The 22,299-nt window shown below is 33.8% G+C and overlaps 2 protein-coding genes across 6 annotated transcripts in view; one reads left to right on the top strand and one right to left on the bottom strand.

Moving 5' to 3' along the window:
* Nucleotides 1-148: 148 nt before the first annotated feature.
* On the top strand, nt 149-8,188 carry LOC122630852 (sodium-independent sulfate anion transporter-like). Of its 2 annotated transcripts, none has more exons than XM_043815826.1 (9): nt 149-808; nt 3,900-4,123; nt 5,882-6,077; nt 6,161-6,381; nt 6,449-7,013; nt 7,090-7,316; nt 7,398-7,571; nt 7,646-7,808; nt 7,915-8,188. In XM_043815826.1, exons 2-9 carry the CDS (start codon nt 3,905-3,907, stop codon nt 8,067-8,069), a joined length of 1,920 nt encoding a protein of 639 aa, XP_043671761.1. In that variant the 5' UTR covers nt 149-808; nt 3,900-3,904; the 3' UTR covers nt 8,070-8,188. The 2 variants fall into 2 exon arrangements, with proteins under 2 accessions (XP_043671761.1, XP_043671760.1); XM_043815825.1 differs by lacking the exon at nt 149-808 and adding an exon at nt 1,652-2,219.
* A 297-nt stretch (nt 8,189-8,485) lies between these two features.
* LOC122630849 overlaps nt 8,486-22,299 on the bottom strand; it is a 41,027-nt gene continuing 27,213 nt past the window's right edge. For 2 of the 4 annotated variants that reach the window (XM_043815821.1, XM_043815823.1), the window contains exons 3-7: nt 21,858-22,093; nt 13,481-13,772; nt 12,012-12,230; nt 9,358-11,809; nt 8,486-8,571 (exon numbers count right to left, since the gene is read on the bottom strand). In XM_043815821.1, coding sequence (XP_043671756.1) covers nt 8,522-8,571; nt 9,358-11,809; nt 12,012-12,230; nt 13,481-13,772; nt 21,858-22,093 — 3,249 coding nt within the window. In that variant the 3' untranslated portion in view covers nt 8,486-8,521. Of the gene's footprint in view, nt 8,572-8,929; nt 11,810-12,011; nt 12,231-13,480; nt 13,773-21,857; nt 22,094-22,299 lie in introns of those variants that run through there. The other 2 variants (XM_043815824.1, XM_043815822.1) reach the window with 2 other exon arrangements.

The raw sequence follows: 22,299 nt of genomic DNA, 5'->3' as shown, positions 1-22,299 counted from the left end.
CAAAAAATGTAATATCAAATGTATCATAGTAATTTGAAATAGTGAAAGAAATTTTAAAAGATTATCGTCCATCGATAAATTTCGATTGTAGTGCCATCTGTGCGAAAGTTCTGAACTGCAAACATACTAAGAAACATATATAGTGCAACGTGCTAAGAACAGTGACGTTCAGTTCATAACCTGCAATAACGAAGTACCGGATTTTGATATTTATTTCGTTCTAGTTGGCATTTATCATTGATGTGATATTTATGGGTTTAAATTTTTGAATTAAGGAAAGGTATCTACTTTTAAAAGATTAGTTTTTATTCGATTTGAAATAATTATTGCCTTTATAGGTTATAATATATTAGGTGTGTTTAATCGTGTAACCTAACATGTGCGTGTTTATGTATGCCGAAGCGTGAAATATTTTAAATAAATATGTGATACATTCCATAACACTTATTTATATCGATTTTATTAATATATAAACAAATATAAAACATTTAATGTACTCTAGCAAAGGTTTTTTGCGAACAAAAAAAGAATTTGAATTTTTATCAAGAATCAACCACATGATCTACCATTTCAAGGTGTTTGTATTCGTAGTATATACATACGTCGTTTCGATGCGGTTTACTTTTGATTGTGTAATGGAAAGGGTCAAATAGTCGTGGCCCTTCAATAAACGATGGACACGATCGACTGTCAACGTGATATATCACGCGGTATTTGTGAAGACAATCTCTTTGCTGATTGGTAGAACGAGAAAAATACATCTGCGTTCGATTTGGTGATTCCAGTGCAAAAGAAAATCAACATACAAGTAAGTATGACAGAATTATGAAATTCATAGTAACTAACTGTGTAATTATATTTAAAAAGAAACATTCAAGGCCGTTGTTTCTTTAGTTAATCGTTCGTTTTTTTGTCCGCTTTAAATGATTACGATTTTCTCTGCGTTGCCGCGTATTCTATTATCTTATCCAATAAGAATAAGTCACTATTGTATACGCTTGAATGAATGGATATCGAAGCTAGTGGCGCGAAAACTGTACCTATTTGATTTCTTTTTTATCAGAAAGAAACAAAATTATACCGGGCAGTAGATCGCTCCGAATTATTTTAAATAGTTCACTTATCAATTAACACAGTCGTTGATTTTATTTAAGGAAGGTACGCGATAAAATATAAACTTAATTATTTGCAGGAATATCTGTAAAATTATGTCGAATTATTTGAAGAAAATATTTCATTTTTACCAGAATACTGTCATGGTAATCGACAATTTATAAACTGTTGCCATAAGAAATTTTTGTCCTTGTAGAGCATAGAAAAGTAACTGCAAGAGACGGTAAAAAGAGGTTTAAAGAAATAGCAAAAACCATAATCCGATCACCTTCGAAGTGCAACAACATTACGTAGTATTTTGCTATGTTTCGAAGCGTACTCATATCCATACTAAGTACATACATTTAGTTTAACATATAAAAAAATAAAGAAGCAAAGAAACGTAACGTTCAACGACTGGTGACTAACGCCAGCCAACTATTTATACAGATTTATTTGTCCCAATACTTTCGCACGTAACCGTATTCCCGAGAAGCATACCCTCTCACGTTTATTCATTGTGTATCAACGTATGGCTGAAAAAGCAAGGAAGGTTAATAGCCAACTTTTCCTCCGACCATACGCGAGTTTCGCTTCTCTCCTCCTTCGTACTATATAAGCGATCAACAAGCCGCGGATAACTTTCAGTGAGTGACACGCGGTATAGCGTTCTCGATACGAGCGTTTCTTTCAACAAGATTTTACCGTTATTGTGCAAACACAAAGAGAGAGAGAGGGAGAGATAGAGGGAAATATTGGAAGTGTTTGAACAGTTTAAGCTATTTCAGTGATATTGAATTCGATCGATACATCGATTACTGTTCTTATGGATCACTTTTCTTTCGAGTTTAAAGATCCGATTTCATGCGCGAAAATATTGATTTTCCCTCGAAGGAAATCAACCGGTACTTTGCGATCGAGTAACGAAGAGGTCAAAGAACGCACTTGTTTTTCTTGAATTCAAATTACGATCGGATATGTAGTGTTACGTAGGATCTCTTGAGTGAATTCACGTGAAAGGGCAGGTGCACGAATAGATCTTTTTCTGTGGTACTCAGCAGCACGGAAGATAACGTTGCCTCGTCACATTATCGACGCTTCTACTACTAGATCGCTGTCCAAAACTCGTAAGTTTATTTTTGGAGCAAGCAAAAAAAAGAAAAGGTCAATTAGTATATCAGGATCGTTGCTTTTTTTGCCTCGTTTGTTCGTTTTTTTAAAGAACAAAATTGAGAAAGAAAAAGGAACAGAAAATAACGAACGAATACGCTGATTCGATAATTATATTGTACTTATAAAATGGCATAATTATTTCAAATAATAATACAAAAATTTTTGTTCATGAGTTTGCTTTAACTAGTACTTGCACGCACTAATGAAATTCTAATGAGAGACCTTAGCGAATAAAAATAACGATGAGATTCGTTAATAATGATTGATAATTATATACTCTGTTTTATAACTAACTGATCATTAAAGAAAATCATGTAAAACGGAATTATCTCAGACATGCGCGAAATTTGAAATGGAATTATATAAAATATGTGAACATCAACTTGCGATTCGATAAATAGTACTGATAAGATTTATCAATAATAATAATTTATCGATGTAAATTCGATTAATTTCCGGCTTCAATAACGAATTATACGAAATTAAAGCTAAAAATTTATCATTACGATCCAAATGATAAGATACTGATAGTTTATCAAACGTTCGATAATAGTAGTTTATCTACGATATTTAAATTCATCCGATACCAAGTACCGACATGTACTAGCATGTAAATTTCAACTACAATTTTTGGAATAAGAGGAAAAAAAAAGAAAAAAAATATTAATGAATTTCCGTCAACGTGTATATATGTTCTTTAAATGTATAACGATAAGGTAAAACCTATCAAACTGGTTTCACGATTCGACCTAATGAACTTTGCTTTTTGATAAATCCAAACGTCGATATTTTATTCACAAAATTTTCTATTTTATACATGTATCATTTTTTATTTCTGACACATCGAAATCTATTTTAATGACTTTAGCGTTAAAGCAAGTCATCGAAAAAGATTATAAGCAAGTGGAAAAAATAGAAACAGAAAGTGAGAAAAACATATGAAGTAATATATCTGGATGATTAAGTTATCAAATTTGTTTCTATACCTTTTACGTTTCTATACCTATATATATATAATGAGGATATTCTTTATTGTATCTTATCTATAAAATATTCGAAAAAGGCCAGAAATTCTTTCAAAGCAAAAAGAAAAAATAACAAGGATCTTTTATCAATATAGTCGTTAAAATGAAATAAAAATATTATGATAAAATGTGTTTTTTCGTTTGCCTATTGTAATCATATACTTGTTTATCCTTATTAGTATGCCTTTACATATAATAAATACAGATGTATGCGTCCTCTAATCACTTTTAATATGCATATATTCCGATCTTCTACATAACGAGAAACATATGTATTTATTTCAAGGTTCTTCTCAATTGTAAAATTATATAAACGATGAATGAAGATGAATGAAACTTACCAAGGAAATAGTTTTACATATGTAAAAAATATTCATAGATTTTACATAATTTATTCTCTTTTTTATTTTCTTTTTTTTTATAACAATAACATTCGATAAAAAGCTCATAATTTTGTTCTAGTGTTTCATAATTTTCATCGTTGTTACCGATGATTCCGATAATATTTTTATGTTACATTTCTTATAATTTACTTTAATGTTTGAACATTTCTTGGTGTTGTATATAATATAATATTATATAATATAATAAATAATTTTCTTTCCAAAGGTAATATGGAGGTCAATACGGTAGAAGTTCAAGAGGAGTGGAAAAGTAAATCTCATGGGAAATTTTTTCGGAAATTAGTGAAGAAACGAATACCGATTTTGAAATGGTTGCCTAATTATGATTCGGAAAAATTTTTCAATGATGCGATCGCTGGTGTCACTGTTGGACTCACCGTGATGCCACAAGGATTAGCTTATGCGACTCTAGCCGGTTTGGAACCTCAGGTACGAAAGAATGGATGTCATCCTTTGTTGTTTCTCGTCACGCCTTTCTAACTCACGCTAATGAAATTTCTCCTTTTGATTATGTGTCAACTCGAATGTTTATATATTTTCACAATGGAAAGTTGATATATATATATATATATATATATATATATATATATGTATGTATGTATATATGTACGTATGTATGTATGTATGTATGTATGTATGTATGTATGTATATGGTATCTCACACAATTGGAACAGGTACTATATCTCTTAAATGTTTGAAAATAGAAAAAATGTTATAGATCAAAGTTAAATGGTATCAGACGGTGCATAATATGCAAATTTTTTTTTAATGGAAACCTATATTCTTGACTCCATCAGTTGAAGCAGTTTTTTTATGCTTTACGTAAAAGTATTAACATGCTTATGCTCTAAGCTTATACGTTAAGAAATTATCGTAGCTAAATTTTTCTGATTTATTATCGATAAGTTTTTTGGTATATTTATGTTACAACAAATATTTGAACGGTCCAAAAATGCAGTTTAAGCACTTTTCCATTACTTCTTAACGTTGCATAAGACATTCCTAATAGTCCTTTTCGTAATTCTTGTTATTTCTTGCCGAATGCGTTGTTTAAAGTTTTCAATATTAATAATTAAAACGACTCACTAAATTATCGCATGCGAGTAATAAATATTTATTAATGAAAATCTTCTTATATTAATATTAGTACTTAATATTAGCAGCTGGTTCATATTTACGAACATTGCAATGGAACATAACGTAAGTACTCTAGAACATTTGCTGATAGATAGAAATAATTAAAAAAATTTTTAGCTTAATGATTACTTTCTAATGTATAAATTTACGGTATAAGTATGTTAATACTTTTATGTAGAGCATAAAAACTGCATCAAGTGATGCAGTCTTAAAAACATAGATTTCCATTTAAAAAAAAAGAACAGTTGCATTTTTTTGATGCACCAATTCACAAAAGTGTATAAAATTATTTTACACTTATATAATCTGATACCATTTAACTTTGATCAATAACATTTTTTATTATTTTTAACTTCAGGAGATGCAGCCTGTTCCAGTTGCGTGGAACATCCTATATACCTATGTATATATTTCATTACTCTGATGTAAAATTTTATGCTTTACGAACAATAATATTTCATATTATATAAAAAATTTCTTAGATATCACCAACTTCATCCGCAACGATAGATCCGATCGTTTTAAAGTGCCAAACCATAGTATGATATATGCGGTGAAAGTGTATGTATTACGTGTACCTAGTACAAGAAATTCTAAGCATTTATTTATGAGATATTATGTTGATATTCTAGATAATTTCTAAACGAATCAATTACATATCTTCGAAATTCATAGCATATCCTGAAACGTTTGTTATAATATAATAGATGTTATTTACATAATAAAGGTCGAATTAATAATACACTTTCAATATGCGTAGTAATATATTTGATTAACCAAACATGCTTGCTTTTTGATCGTAAGACGTATTAATTATCTTATCTTAATTAACAACGTTCAAATAAAATATCATTGAACATCAATTTTTGTTTTGTTAAAATAAACAAATTATTATCGATTCATATTTTTATAATTTTTGATTCGTGCAAAGTGAATGTACATCTTTAACATTCGAATATAATTATGTGAATTTATATTGAAACAATATTTTTTCTTGCATATCTTTACGGTAGAGTATGCAATTACTTAAAAATTATTTTTTTTCACAGTATGGACTCTATTCCGCTTTTATCGGTGCTATAGTTTACGTCATATTTGGCTCTTGTAAAGATATTACGATCGGTCCGACAGCACTGATGGCTTTAATGACCCACGAATATGTTCAAGGAAGAAGTCCTGATTTTGCCGTTCTTCTTGCATTTTTAACTGGATGTTTACAATTACTAATGGCCTGCTTGCATTTAGGTGAAAATTTTTTAAAAGAGGGAAAGAGAGAGTAATCGTTTATTTTATAATTGTTTTATACAAACATCATTTCCTATTTTTAGGTGTCTTAATCGATTTTATATCCGTACCAGTGACCGTAGGGTTCACATCGGCAACATCTGTTATAATAGTGGCTTCCCAACTAAAAGGTCTTTTAGGATTACGAATCACATCTCTAGGATTCTTGGATACTTTGATAAAAGTCTTTCAAAATATTCACCACATAAGTCCTTGGGACAGTGTGATGAGTTTCACCTGTATTATCATTCTTTTATCATTTAGGGTAATCTTATCGTCATGAATGTTTGTTCATTAATTCCTTCATTTATTAGCATACATTTTATTTATAGAAAATGAAGGACATCAAATTATGTTCCGATGAAAAAAAAGCATCAACCTATCAACGGATACTGTCTAAAACAATATGGATGCTTTCAACAGCACGAAATGCTATTATCGTCATTATTTGTTCAGTAATTGCTTACAACATGAACACGTCCGAGTCTAATAATCCTTTTATTCTAACTGGTAAAGTACGATCCGGTCTTCCATCGTTCGGTCCACCGCCATTCTCAACTCAAGTTAACAATCATACCATCGGCTTTATGGAAATGTGTTCAGAATTAGGAACGTCCATAGTATTAGTTCCAATTATCGGAGTACTCGGCAATGTAGCAATTGCGAAAGCATTCGCCAATGGCGGCAAAATTGATGCCACGCAGGAACTTCTTACCTTGGGAATTTGTAATCTTCTTGGATCCTGCGCCAGTGCAATGCCCGTTACAGGTTCCTTTAGTAGATCTGCGGTGAATCATGCTAGTGGTGTAAAAACACCAATGGGTGGTTTGTACACTGGCGTACTGATTTTGATGGCTCTTAGTCTTCTCACTCCATATTTCTACTTTATTCCAAAGGGTTGGATAATATGTTTCTATAGTTATCATTTGTGTGAATAAACTATAAGCAAAATACTTACTTTTAACTTTTTTAGCATCATTAGCTGCAGTAATTATTTGTGCCGTTATATACATGATTGAGTACGAGGTCGTAAAGCTCATGTGGAAATCTAGCAAGAAAGATCTCATACCGATGTTTGTTACTTTCCTTTTTTGCCTCATTATAGGAGTGGAATATGGAATTTTATTGGGCGTTGGTACTAATTTGATATTTTTGTTATATCCATCTGCACGACCATCTGTACACGTAGATAAGTGTACCGTGAGTAAAATTATTTATCGGTTGTTAAAACGGTTAATAAAAATATTAATAGTACCAATAACTTGGTATGCTTTACTTTAGACTGACTCTGGAGCAGAATATCTTTTAATTACTCCAGGGAATAGCTTATATTTTCCTGCTGTAGATTTTATTAAACAATCTGTTGGTGATGCAGGAGTGAAGGAAGGTTCTAGTCAATTGCCAGTAGTCGTTGATTGTAGATATGTTCTAGGTGCAGATTTTACAGCTGCTAAGGTAAAGTTTTGTAAAAGAAATAAAAAATATTGCATAAAGATCATAGTACTTAATCTTTTTTCTCCATATTTTAGGGTATAGCTACGCTAATCAGCGAATTTAATAATCGTAAGCAAAGCCTATATTTTTTTAATCCACGATCAGATGTTGTGACCGTACTAAAAGGTGCTTGCGGTGAAGAATTTCAGTATGTATCTACTCAAGAAGAACTTTCGTACTTATTGTCGACAAGTCAAGGTAATTTAGTTATTTACAAACCTGTTTTTCTTTTTCGAGTAATTAAAGAGTTGACAATGTTACTTTATTATAAACTATTTATAATGAACATATTCTATATTTTTAGATAAATCATCCCGACAATTATTAGAAATATCTAGAGATAAAAGTAATGAGCCATTATTGTTAAATAATTTAGGAATTATTCATAGAAGTAATCGATCATCAGCTCACGAGTTAAGTGAAGTTACAACCACCCTATTACATGCTACGGCTAGTTAAAATATAATTATTTCATATATATGACAATTATCTTCTTTGTTTTTTTTTATAGCACAATAATTTTAAAGATTTATGCACTTGTTCGATATCAACATGACAAAAAGATCTCTTGAAGTTTTTTTTGAAGTATTTTTATGGACTGTATTTGAGCATATGAATGAACTTATTTGTTTACATTTTCTTATAAATATAAATTATTTATATATTATGGACATATATATATATATATATGTATGTATAAGATTAATTGTTCTTCGTATCACTCGCATATACGAAATATTTCATTTATCATCGCTATGAGCAATGGAGTTTTTGTGAAATATCTTTTCTAAATCTTGATTTATTGGTTTATCATTTTATTATATAAGAAAACGAAATGTGAGATAATTACTTGATGTTTCTTTTTTACTTACCTATTATCTGACTGATAAATTATAATGTATCGATATGTATTATGTTATTATAAAAATAATTATTGTCCCCCTCTTTCCATACTTGTGATCTGTACGAAATTTAATAGAACATTACGACATTCAAGTAATTGTGTATTAAATAATTCAACTTACATGTTTAGAAAATAGAATATACAGATCGTGAATATTTAATATTACAATCATTGAATCATCTAAATATTTGTTTTTTATTTACGATACGATGTATAGTTGTTATATAGTTCTTTTATTAATTGCATATAATCGCGGGTTTAATACTCTTTACATTAAATAATGAAAATTTAATAAATTAAAAGCAAAGTTACAATAGCGCATTATCGAAATTTCTGACCATTTTTTATTTAATAATTTCGAAGAATTGCACGATCTTCGAAACTTTTTTAATTATAGAAATAAAATATTCAAATGTTACTATATCTTCTCGCAAGCTGTTATTTACATTTTCGCTTAAATATGCATAGGATACAGCCTTTGTTGTAGTTATATTGGTACTACACGCAAATGTGATTGCAATGAGAACAAAATATTGCACGATGTATTTAAGATCCCTCCATCACCGTCATAATCATCGTAGGGTAAATGCACATAATTTTGTAATGCTTACAAATATCTATAAATTAATTTCTGAATGATTTCGCGAACATTTGTAAATATTGCACAAGGATTTATTAGGTCCATTACAAATTTTAATAATTAGCAGTAAAAAAAAATATATTAGTCTCTTCGTATCATGTAAACAAATATTTTGCAGCATTTCGATTTAAATTTCGTAAATCTTATAAAAGTATCAATTTAATGGTTTTAATATAAACCTGAAACAACATCAGTAACCTTACCACGTTTACCAATTATAGATGAGGTGGTATTTCGTCTTGCCAATGGATTATCTTTAATGTGTTGATCACCCGAATATTTCCCTGCGTTAAATCGATTTTTACCAAGTCCAAAAGTGTCATAGGTTCGTCCAGCGAAAATACCAGAATCATTTGATCTATTTGAAAACCTATTGATCGCAGATTTGTTTTGGCCAAAAGAATTATGTTTGACTTCGGATTTTGATAATCCCATGGGTGTAGTTTCGGAACCAATTTCATTATCCCTCCTTGCTAATTGCAGCTCTTTCTGATAGTTCCATTGTCGATTTCTCTGCTCTTCATACAATTCATCATTCCTTAATTGCTTATTGTTTATATGACAATTATAAAATTCATCGTTTAATAAATGATTATTTCTTACCGTTGATTCCTCTTTTTTAACTTTTGGTTTTTCACGATCTATATAATTACTTTTTGAATTATCCAATTTATTGGATTTAACTTTTATTGATTGTCTGTCATTACGACTATTATTCGACTTGGATTGATGTCTATTTGCATTCCATTCGTTCTTCTCTTCCGTTATAACGATATTAACCATCGAGTCTAAGCCTTCATCTATTCTATCCAACGATTTAGTAAGCAAGTTGGGTGACTTGGGTGCTTCTATAGATCGTGGTCTTCGAGTAACTAGAGGATCAAGATTATAATCCGTAATATAGATCAAGCCACTGTCGCTTCCGCCTCTCGACGAGCATTGATCCTTTCTAGCGATATGGGACACGTGATGAAAGGATTCGGATCTTCGCATCCTGGACTTGGAGAAATCTTCTGTGATGTTCTGGTGTTGCTTGTTCAGATTATCGGTACTACCGGGTCCACCGTAACTCTGAAGACTACGATGTTCATCGAATGAGTTTAAACTCTCGAATTTTCTTATACGACATTCTACTCGACTTCCAGTCGATCTTCTCGAACGAGGCGTTGATGTATTCGAATCTAGATAATCGTGACTGGTCGATCTGCGTAGAAGTTTCCTCTTTTCCACCTCGCTCCTATACTTAGAACCGTGTCGATGTACGGAAGATTGACGATCTGTTTGATGCTTCGAGAAATCCAATACTTTCGAAGACGTTTCAAATTGTCTATACGTGTCTAAATGTTTAATTGATCCACTCTCAGCTGGTATTCGTGTTTTAGACGAACCAGAAGGTTCATAATTTCTTATAGTTTTTCCTTCTAAATTATTTCCATTATTTCCAAAGTGACGAAGATCGTCGAAACTTTTCCTGAATTTGGTACTCTTATCGACGATGTTATTCGACATTAAACCGTTCGTGGATCTTTTTTGAAAATGTTCAACCACAGCGGTCTCTCTGATGTGTTCCTCATAGGATTGATTCTTCTCATTGTACTTCAATCTAGAAGCACTTAGCAAAGAATCACTACCATCACCTAAAGTTTCCTCTTCGAGCTCTTCGTCGTGAGAGTTGTAAGGTTCATTGTGATCGGCAAAATTACAGTGCCTCACCGCCATTAGTGCCGATAAACATGGTGGCGTTCTTCGCGGTGGTTGCGGATGAAGAATGGTCGGAACTATAGCATCTTCAACGTCCGGTCCCTTAACGACTATCTTAACGCTACCCTCCAACGAAGATTTCGAGATCCTTCGTGATCCATCCGAGCTCAGTCTCCTAGTGACACTCGAATTATCGCTGTAATCAGGATCGTTACCAAAATAAGTAACTTGTTCTCCTTTCTCTTGACAGTTCTTTAATACATTCGAAGCAGAATTAGAATTAAAGATCTTTCGATCAGTTTGTTGATCTCGTTTCGAGACCTGCTCGTAGAGACAGACATCGGAATTGTCATAAGAAAGTTTGGAATTTGGTCTGAAGAGAGCATTTTTCACGAAAGCAGGATCATTTGAATCCCTTTCCACAGATCTTTCCTGATTCTTGTCGCTGAACTCTTCCTCGGCATCCTTCACGATGATCCTAAGTTCTTCGATAACATCGTCGATCGTCGTTTCCTGATCGTTATCTTGCATCGTCGTGATCTTCTGGTGATCGTTCTGAGATTGATTTTTTGTGTCTTCTGGACTGCTCGATCTTTCTGACGAACTGATACCTTCGTCTTCTGCGTTCGACGATACCTTTTGTGTTTTATTTATACCAAGAATTGTTCCACTAGATATATTGTCGCGATTTTCCGTATTATAATTGTTGAGTTTCTCCACTTGCAACTTCTCGAGTTGATTTTGTAAAGCAGAGACCTTCTTGCTTAAAATTCTACAAGTTTCTTCGGCACGTAGTACCCTTCGTTGAAGAGCGTCCACATCGACACAATTTTGTGACCATTTCTGAACTTCCTTACGCAAAAGATCGGTCAATGTATCTTCCTCTCTACCGTCCGATTCTCTCAACCATTCTTGGAGTACCTGCGGCTCTAGTCCAGCTTCGCAGGCCTCCGCCTACAAGATGATTATAATAAATGTACACATTTTATCGGTCAAAAGAAACATATATATTTAAAGAAGAAAAATAAAAAATACAATTTTTACTCTATTTTGAATAAAATTACACAGACTACTATCTATTGTTCTTAAGTGGTCTTATTACCCATTGTTCATTCATATTTCATATTTCGATGAGCGAGCATTTTATTATCCTTACCTGAATGTATAATCTTGTTTGCGTACGAGGTGCTGACTTTAAGAAGGCATTCAAGAAGGATACTCCTGCCACTCGCAGAGCGATAGCAGCTCTGGGAGCTAGAAGTGCGCCAGCTAAAAATCTGAACCTTCCACCTTCACCGTATTTTAGCCTCAACGTAGAAACAGCTTCGGAAACTGCAGCATGTCCGCCTGTAGTCTGACAGACCTTCGTCAGCAACTGTAAATTCGATAAATTTTTTTTTCTTTTTATTTATAAACTATAAACATCTTACGTTATCAAACAAGTTTTAGTTTCAGTTACAACAAGTTTTACGATTGGAATGAAACACGTTTTACAACCGTTGGAAATTTTATATATATATATATGTTTACATATATTTCTTGTTGATTAATTTTTCTCTTCTATGGTCTAGATTACAGTCATTATTTTTCCGATATTTATTTTTATTATCGTTAAGTTTGTATGTTTTGATCATTAACTATTCCGCTTTCCATTGCAACTAGAAACCTGTCGTATAAATGATTGCTTGTTTCATTTAGTTAAGTTCTGATAATCGTTGAAGTGCTTAGCTTGGCCATGGTTAACAACTACGTAGGTACTTCCTGAGATAAAGATATCTAGTAAGGTATATGAGAAGATAAAGAAAAAGAAGAAGAGAAGTTACGGTCAATGGTTGTATAAACGCTTGCAAATGAAACCGTTGCGTTCGACCGAATAACGTTTGGCTGTGGAAATGATAAAAACTGGTTTTGCCGTTGAAGGTATATATTCTCCAAATAACGGAGCTCGATCGAGTAAAGGGTTCTTTTCGTTGCCCAAAATTCGTGTTTACGAGCGGCTCAATGGGTCAAGTCAATAATGAATTAATCGAGAACGATTTTAATTGAGCAGGATTGTAACTGCAACGAGTATGATTCTTTTTACTTAATAAAAGTTTTTTTCATAAAAGTTTCCTTTTACGAGCTAACAGAATTATCACGATTCTTATAACGTTAACACAATTTTTTCTTATCGTTCCGAAATATATATCCATGTAACATAGCCGTGATGAATGGTTAATCTACTCCGATATTATGGTTATAAGAAATGAGGATAAGTACTGTCGGTCTTGATCGCATTAACGAGCGTACAAAAACTACAGAATTCATTGTAATAAATTATATACTAAATTAATACAGAAAGTATGTTAACGGTAAGATGTGTATCCTCGAATAAAAATATTTTGAGATCCTCTTTCAATTCCAGGAAGAAGTAAAAAGCGAGGATAAGAGAGATCATCAAGGTAGAGCGAGGAGTTTGAAGTGATCGACCACCACTCGACTTAAATCTTTTCTAGGATTGAAGATCATTCAAAGGTACGTTTACGGATGGTCTCTCGCGTTTGTAAGCGATTATCGTGTCGGCCAGCTGTTTTTAAAATAACGGTAAGTGTCGAGTACGAGTGCGGAAGATGGTACGATTGTTACCTGAAGAGCCAGAACACGAGACCGGTTCAGACTACTCGTCAGACAGACCGCCAGAGCAAGAAGTCCAGGTTGAGCTTGCACCAGTAGCCGTGGTGCATCAGCACATCGTTCACCGCAGGCGGCCAAACACTCGACGCATCCTAACTCGTCTAGAGCAGCCCTTCTGGTACCGACCCTTGGCCCAACTTGTCCGGACGTCGGCGGTGAACTTTGAGCTAACTGAACTCCACGAAGAGTCTCCAATAATAAAGTTATCCCATCTGCCGGTGGCGAGGCAAATTCTTGAACGAAACTGCAAAGCAAAACATACGAACTATATATTCCTTTATTTTAAAAAGAAGTTCCATAACTAAGATTTTTGTCAAAGGATAGTATCGAGGATTTGAAAGGCACGTACATATATAATATTTACTAAAAGATATAAAAATATTATATATCAGAGTTGAAAGCGGTTAATGGGGTTTTAATAATATAAATAATCGGCAACCGACAGATTTGCTTGCCGATTAACATATCACATCCTTATTTTCTTTTTACAATTCTCCTTTTCTTACTTTTTCCTAGACGTCAAAGCAAGAATATGGTATATTGTCACGCATCGGCGGGGATTATCTTCACCGAAATGTCTTTTGCGTCTGTTTATTTTTCTTTTTCTTTTTTCAACGATCATTCGTCCATATATCGCGTCTGCGACTATGGAAACTTGGTTGGTGCGTCGCGACAAGCCGGCTTATGCAAATGAAGTTTATGGCGAGCTATTTTATGCGATCGGTTTGTCACCGGGAGAGGAATGGCAAGAGAGGGAGAGGGTGGCTGTTGCGTTCGCTAACAAAAAAAAAATAAAATAGTGAAGAGAGAGAGAGAGAGAGAGAGAGAGAGAGAGAGAGAGAGAGAGAGAGAGAGAGAGAGAAGAAGGCAACAGGATTAACGTAGAAAATCCTTGCAGCCTGTGGAGAGCCTTTGAAATATCTCGTAACGTGGCAATACGTTTTCCCTCTCGATAATATCGGCCATTGTAAAATATAGGCGCAGATTAAAAGGATGATAAATTCTACGACTTAATGGCGCGGACGATCGGCAAATAGAAGTCGAAATAAATAATATCGTCTCGTATTTGTCTCCTTTCTATTTTATTCCCTCTCTGTCTCTTTCTTTTTTTCTCTTTTTATTACCTTTTTACAACGCTCACCAATAACGTCATTGCAATTGCAATTTCTTTTCTTAAGCTTCATGCTCGAGTTTCTTTTCTTTTCTTTGTTTCTATTCGAACAACATGGTACGTGAGGAAGCGTATGAATCATCGTGGCGATCTTTAGAGGAACGAAGAAGAATACGAAGAACGATGATGAAGAAGAAAAAACGGAGGAAAAAGAAGAAGAAGAGGAGTACGAAGTGATTTCCCTCTACGGACGTCCGCAAGGTGCACGTTCGTGCGTAATGGCCCTAAGGGAGACAGGTGCAAGGACGAAGAGGAAACGCACGATGCAGCTGTCGCACGGTGACAAGTCAACACAGTCTATAGTAGAGGAATTTGAGAGGTACCGAGAGAGGATACCACCATCACAGGTGTTGCCCAAGGATACAAAATTACCGATCATTTATTCCAAACTAATTACGCCGACACCCGTAATTTCACTATTTTACTTTACCAAAGGGGAAAAAAGTCTTATATATAGGGATTTAAAAGTTAATCGTTCCATTTAAAATTTAATCTTTTCCAAAATCTCTTAAAAGTTTCCTTTACGATCATTTCGTAGGATAAACGACGTTTTTACATATCTAAATATAAGTTTCATTTAATTTCTTTAATTATAACTTCAAAAAGAAGTGGTATAGTTAAGTATAATTGAATCAGACGTTATTTTGCGATCGATAGAATCGATAGACCATAAAGGTAGAATGATCTTTCGTGCCGCTAGTTGTACGTATGCATATACCTATTTCTTTCTATTTAAATGAAATAGAAGCGTCATAGCTCTTATCATAGAAATGTGATTATCTTTATTAAAATCGTAGATGCTGATATAAAAATACAAATTATTAGATTCAAATAATTTAAGATAAAAGCTTATCTTATATAATCTTGACGTTAATGTCTATGGGTATCTGGACATTCGATGAATTTTTAAATTTATTGTCACGTGAGAACGTGTTCCGTTTTTCCAACTTTCCTCGGATAAATTCCCGTAACACATAATTCGCGTTATTCCCTTTTTCCTCGGTTCCTGAGTCGTTTTCTTAATTGCGCCATTAATACTCGACGTAACGGCACACAGGAAGAGGTGGAAGTTAAGTAGACTCTTCGTTCTAGCTACGTTTTAGTCAGCTTTAAAGAGCTTCTTTACTGAGAATTCACCGTGAGAATGGAACGTACAATAAAATTGTTTGTCACTTTTCTGGAGAAGATGGCTTCAACGAGCTCGTTGACGGCTAGTGTTAATTATTAATTTTAGCTCGGCAAAGAAAATAAAAGTAATTTCTAACTTTCTCAGGGTTGTTTCTACGAAAGGCAAGTTCACGTTCTGATGTTCATATTTGGATGATCACCTTCGCGTTCGTACATTAATGGTCCAGTGCTAGCAATCGACCATTCAACATATTTGGATGCTGAACGTTCGAACGATTTCGCTCGAATATTCAAGTTGGAACGTTAACGACAGGATGTTTTCCTATTCCCTTGAATTTTGTAATGATCATTCCGAGCAAGGTGATGTTTAGTAATCGTCGATTTAATACTCGTTATCCTAAGTCAGTAATTTACGTTTCCATGGACTTTCTGAATAACGCACGTATATAGCAAAATTACATTTACAAATTGCCTTTCGAAATCGAAGTAAAAGGAATGGATTTGAAAGACGTTTATTAATCCGTTGGCGATCTTTCTTGCTATGATTTATGTTACGATTTAGTCAAAGTAAAAATGAATGAGTTCACAGTAAAGATTCGAATACGTTTCAACATTAATTGACCATATTACCTAAGTATAAAACAAATAAAATTTGTACATATCTTTCTATTATGAACTCTAATAATTACGTAGTTGACAGAAATAAAAACGATATGTATGATTGCAAAATCGTTGTCTGCCACTTTTGGTAATCAAACGAGAAGGCCTTTGCATGTTGTGAGCCGATCGTGGGTCGAACGCCTTGAAACAACGAGGGCCAGAATTCGTACGTCTTAGCCATTTATGGTCGCAAGAAAGGTTGCGCAAGTTGGAGCATGACCGAAAGAGCGAAGTGGTTGACGTCTTGAGGAAAAAAGGAGGAAATAAGAGCAGGACAGAAACGGTAATACGCAGGAACCATAGATCAAGAGCTGTCAAGAATCGAGCCGTGAGTTTTTTCGGCTAACAAGATGGCAAGAGGAAGAGATGAAAGAAGAAGAAAAAGAGTTAAAGAAGGGAAAGAATGAGGAAGATGAGAAGGGCTCGCCGATATCTTTTGCCAATTACTCGTCGCGCTCGTCCGACGCTTATACCTTCGGACGAACGGACGTCGCGGACAATAGCTTCATTAACTCCTCGTCGGACGGGATCCTTGAAGAAGCAGGAAGAGTTAACTCGTCGTTTAACGATCGCCCGTAACTCGAGCTTTCTTTTGTTTATAATAGAGTCTAAGAAATTTTTTTTAATCGGACGGGAGACAAAAAATAATCATTTCTTGGATAATGGTTCTCTGATCTATACAATAATAACTTCTTCTGTTAATTTATAAAGAAAAAAAAAAGAAAAACGAAAATTAACGAAGTCGTTCGATTTACGAATATTATTAATATTTATAAAATTATCACGTTTATGAAAAAGAATGAAAATGAGTTAAAATGGGACCGAAAGGGACAGCATAGTCACTGTTTATTTTTTCTAAATATAATATGAATATATATGTAAATTGGAACTGAAAGTTTGTCTGTCTTCCTATGTATATACGAGGACTGCATAAATACAGCGTATAAGCGCCGTTGTACAATAGAATGCATGCAAATGAGTATTAAACGGGCCGTGTATACCTTGTTCCTACGAACAGCTCAGCTCGTATTTAGTGGCACACCACGAGACAAACCGATACACACAGGGAGAACGTTCTTCCCTTTTCTAACAATGGCCGCATTATGTTACCCCGTGTATTATGCATAATGGCCGAGGTGTTGTGATACCTCGGCTACGTGTACAAAATATTCCAACGCCTCGGGATTCACAGTTCAGATATCCGATCTTCTCCTTCTTCTATTTCCCTTTTATTACATTTTTTAATGATAACTGTTATCAACTACAAATGTGAACGTTAAATAGAAATACGAAACAAAATCGAAATCGAAATTTAATCGCATCAATTGATATCGATGCAGTATATGTATATCGTTGCTTATAAATCGTTGATCGGCGATGCAAATGCAACATCTTCGTTATAACTCTTTAATTTCTTTTGAAAAATCGAAACCGTTCAAGTTTTTACCCGTCTTTCAAGCAAGAAAGGTGAACGAAGCGGACGGTTTATTATTCCGCGCGACGTCGGTGTGGAACAAAGAAAGCGTTCGTTCCAAGGAGAACGAGTGGCCGTTTATCGAAAAGTATGCCTTCCCCGCGACGCGGAACGTGTCGCGCGAGGCTTCGTCCGGCAATGGGTGCATTATACTGCATCCTGCATTATGCAGACTACGGTGTGCACGTAAGAATGCCTTGTGGCGAACGCGCTGTGAATACCGATTGGCCCTTATTACTTCTTTCGAGAGATGGACACACCCTAAAATTCACGTGACAACGATGCTCGATGATGTTGAACGAAGAAGGAAAATGAAAGGAAGCGACCACCTTTTCCCTTTTACCACGCAAATACGTGCTGTTATGTCGTTCTCCTATTCATCCTAATTTTTGTTTTCTAAGAGATATTGCTATAGAAAATAATTATGTACGAACGATAATCGTTATTATTAATATTATGACTATATTGAAAAGATTCTTCTAATTTAATTATGTAATATAAGTTTTCTTCAATTTGTTATAAATAGCTATAAAACGTAGGATATTCTTTTTATCGATTTATTTAAATATTAATAAATATATGTAATTTATGATTAATTATTTACAGTCGTTCAAATTTTCTATTGTATTCGACTTTATATGTATCTGTAATATGAACAATTTTATCTATCTGCTTACATAGTATATACAAATAAGTTCATGACCTACAAACCAAGAACTGATATTTACGTAGCGAGATATATAAAATCCGGTATTTATACGACCGTGTGTTTTTCTTTGGAGTTCCAAGAAATTCGTCTTCGTGTAAAGATATAAACAAAACAAAACAGACCGACCTTCTCTTCTCTCTCGACCGTGATAAGGATAATCCTCTTAGTACTACACGATACCTTGGTGAGTACGCATCTGTCGTTCCTTTCGCATTTATCGTTCGTATATTTTAAGTTCCGTTTAATATTCGATTTCACACAGAATTAGATACTTATTTGATACCATTAACTGATAAGGTTGATAGTTGACACATTAATTTTAAAAAGTAAGCAGATTAACCTTTTGCACTATAATTTATTTTCTTAATTTCTTTTAATAATGTTCTCGACAAACTCTGATCTGATTTTCTCTATATTTAAATATCTTATGTACACACACACACACACACACACACACACACACACACACACACACACACACACACACACACACACACACACACACACACACACACACATATATATACTTTTAAAGTAATTTTTAATTAAAACTATTTCTTTTTATTAACTAGATCAAATATCACATCAGAGGTAATTCAAAAATTCTATGCAAAAATGTTATTGTCAAGTCAAAGTGCAAAAGGTTACAAAAAGAAAGGAAACGTTCTAGCCGTATTATTTTCTAACAAAGAAAGATACTATAAGACGAAAGAAATAAAAAAGAGATAATAATAGGGATAGAAAATAGAGAGATATCACGAAAATATCTAGAAAAGAAAGAAAAGTCTTTAAAATCGTAGACCTTATTTGATTGTATATTTCCGTCCAATGTATTTGCGTGGAATGAGAAAATCACAAAGGAAAGTGCCGGCTATTTTATTTTTCAACACGCAATCGGAAACAAAGCTTCAGCAGGAGAAGAAAGAAGAAAATGGATTCAAGATCGCGTGGAAAGCTACGCAGTTTTCCCGTTTTTTCTTTTTTCTCTTTGTTTTTTTTTTTTTTTTTTTTTTTTTTTTTTCATTAAACTAGGAAGCAGTTATGCATTCGCTGTTACGCGAAGCGGAAGCATCGTAGTGTGTATCACGGGTTCGGTGCCCGGTCGACGAGCTATCCTCTATCCACTTCTTATTTCTCTTCCTCCTCTCCTTCTTCTCCCTCTTCCTCTTCATCTTCTTATTCATCCTCTTCGTCGATAGTTGGGTGCGTGTAAACGCGTAGAAACGCGTGTGCGTTAGCTACGTTCAAAAATTTGTTTCTTTTCTTGTTTTGATTTTTGTTTTGCTTCGTTTTTTCATTTTTCTTTTTTTTCTATACGATTCAGTAATCACAAACGAAAAATATGTTTCTGTTTATTATTAAGGCAATAGAAAGTATTGAAATATATTGAGTTTCGTTGATTTATGATTAATGAAATAATCGTTTGCATATATCAATATGATATAAGTTATAGGTAATAGCAGACTATAAAATAAGAGATTATTAATATATCGCGTATAAGTTATAAAAGCAATCCAGATACAAAGCAGACGACGAGAAATGTATTAGTAGTACTGCGTAAGTAGACAATTAACACGAGAAAAGTGTACGGAATTAAATATCATTTCGATAAGATTACTTATACATATATAAATATATACAATATACATATAGAATGTTTCTTATTCTGATAATAAACCGACGAATCCTTCATTAACGAATAAACGAAAGGGGGAAAGATCTTGTTCAGGTACCGTGACGGGAGAACATGTTTTTTGACGTTAAATTACCAGTTTAGATATGATATATAAATACATGCACACATACACACACACTTGTATTTATAATCCAAAGAAAGGATGGTGGGAGTTTAAAAAGAAAAGTAAGACGAAGAAACAAAAATAAAAAAGAGAGAAGAAAACGAATTCCCGAATATGCCGCACCTTCAACTCTTCAGAAAGTTTCACGATCCTTGAATGAAATCACGGATTTCTTGTATATGCAAGAGATGGCATCAAGGATGTGACTCGTTTAAGATTATCGATTCGCACACAATCACTACTATGCTCCCGTTGAGCAGTTAACCGTAATATCGCAGTTTGCTTATCCACAATCCGTTCTGTAAAAGAGTCTTATCTCATTCGCATCGTCGAACAGGGTGCTCTCTGTATAGTTATTATTCCTATTATTATTATTATTATCGTTAGTTTATGTGGGACATCGGCCACGCGTCCACTTGCTTGCGCCAACGACAAGACGAAGGATTCTAGAATCTCTCTTTCTAGATTACGCTTCTTACTAGGCGCCGCGCACGAGTCCGTCCCTCTTTCTCTTTCTCTTTCTCTTTCTTATTCTTAGATGCCACAGGCTAGACGTACTTCTCGATAGAAAAGGAGAGAATAAAATATAATGTACATACGACGATGCACAGCATCATCTTTATTAATCATTCGTTCGCCTAACGGACTTAGCTCGTTTCTCTTCGACGACTTTCGATCGGTCATGCATTGTTTTTTATGTTTATTAGTTATATACGTCGCTGTCGTTGATTTTCTTTTAAAGCGAAGAGAACGTACGCTGATTCTTTTTTTTGTAAGAGCTGTACGAGTTTCCCAAAATACAGGATGTTTTCTTTAACTCGCTCAGCTCGTAAAATTCGTCTCAATAAATACCATCGTACTATGAAAAGAAAAACATATAGTTACGTTTTGACTAAAATTTAATTTGACTTTGAAATCTCCTTGACCACTCGACTTGCAAGAAAATAAACTACGCCATATGATGTTTCGCTTCATATCAAATAACATTTGTAAAAACTTTTTTTTCATAGCTTCAGTCCCACACGAGATATTTCAACGCTGTGCAGTTAAACGATACATCTTGTACATTCGAGCCAATTTAGAATACGATTTGATTTTAATATAGATAAAAGAAATAATCGTTCGTTATTATGAATAGCCAATAATGTTAATACATCAATCGTATAATGAATAACGAATTTTGTATCATTATTTGTATGAGTTTTAGTCAATTACATAGAAGATATTTCCGTATTATCAATTAAGTTTAGTTAATACACAATTTCTTACGTTTAGCAAGGTCATAGGATAATTTTGTTTTCACAAAACAAAATTAAGAGAATGTTTACACGTTTATAAGAAATCTGTTGACTGTTACTTCTTAGAAGGTTAATTAATAACACACTAACCTTGGAAAGGCCAGCCTAAGATCGGCTCTAAGTTTGTTTAGTAGTTCGCTAACCGATGTAAATTGTCTGAGTGTCATCTCGCCTGCACTTCCAGAAATGTAACCGGAACTCGAGCTGGTTGTGGATGGCAAGGTATCCTGTGAATCCTGAATAGTGCTTAGAGGTCTTCTTCCCCATCGTCTCAATGCGATCGCGTAATCTTCGGCGTTGTACGTTGGTGGTCTCAAGCCAGGTTCCTAGATAAATAAAAAAGGTATGTCAGTATAGTTACACTTTTTTTTCTCATTTAAAATTCATAATCGTTATACGTGAGTATAATAAAAATTCAACGAAATGTCTTAAACGCGGAAGACGCATTTATAATAAACAAAAAACCGGATACTTTTATATGTATTTCTATTTGAATTTTCGAGCTTGGTAGTTGAAAAAGCTGAAAGTTCGC

Source organism: Vespula pensylvanica, chromosome 8 (genome assembly GCF_014466175.1).
Source record: "Vespula pensylvanica isolate Volc-1 chromosome 8, ASM1446617v1, whole genome shotgun sequence".
Lineage (NCBI taxonomy): Eukaryota > Metazoa > Arthropoda > Insecta > Hymenoptera > Vespidae > Vespula > Vespula pensylvanica.
The sequence above is the reverse complement of the archived record's forward strand: the minus strand, read 5'-3'. Positions and strand labels throughout refer to the sequence as shown.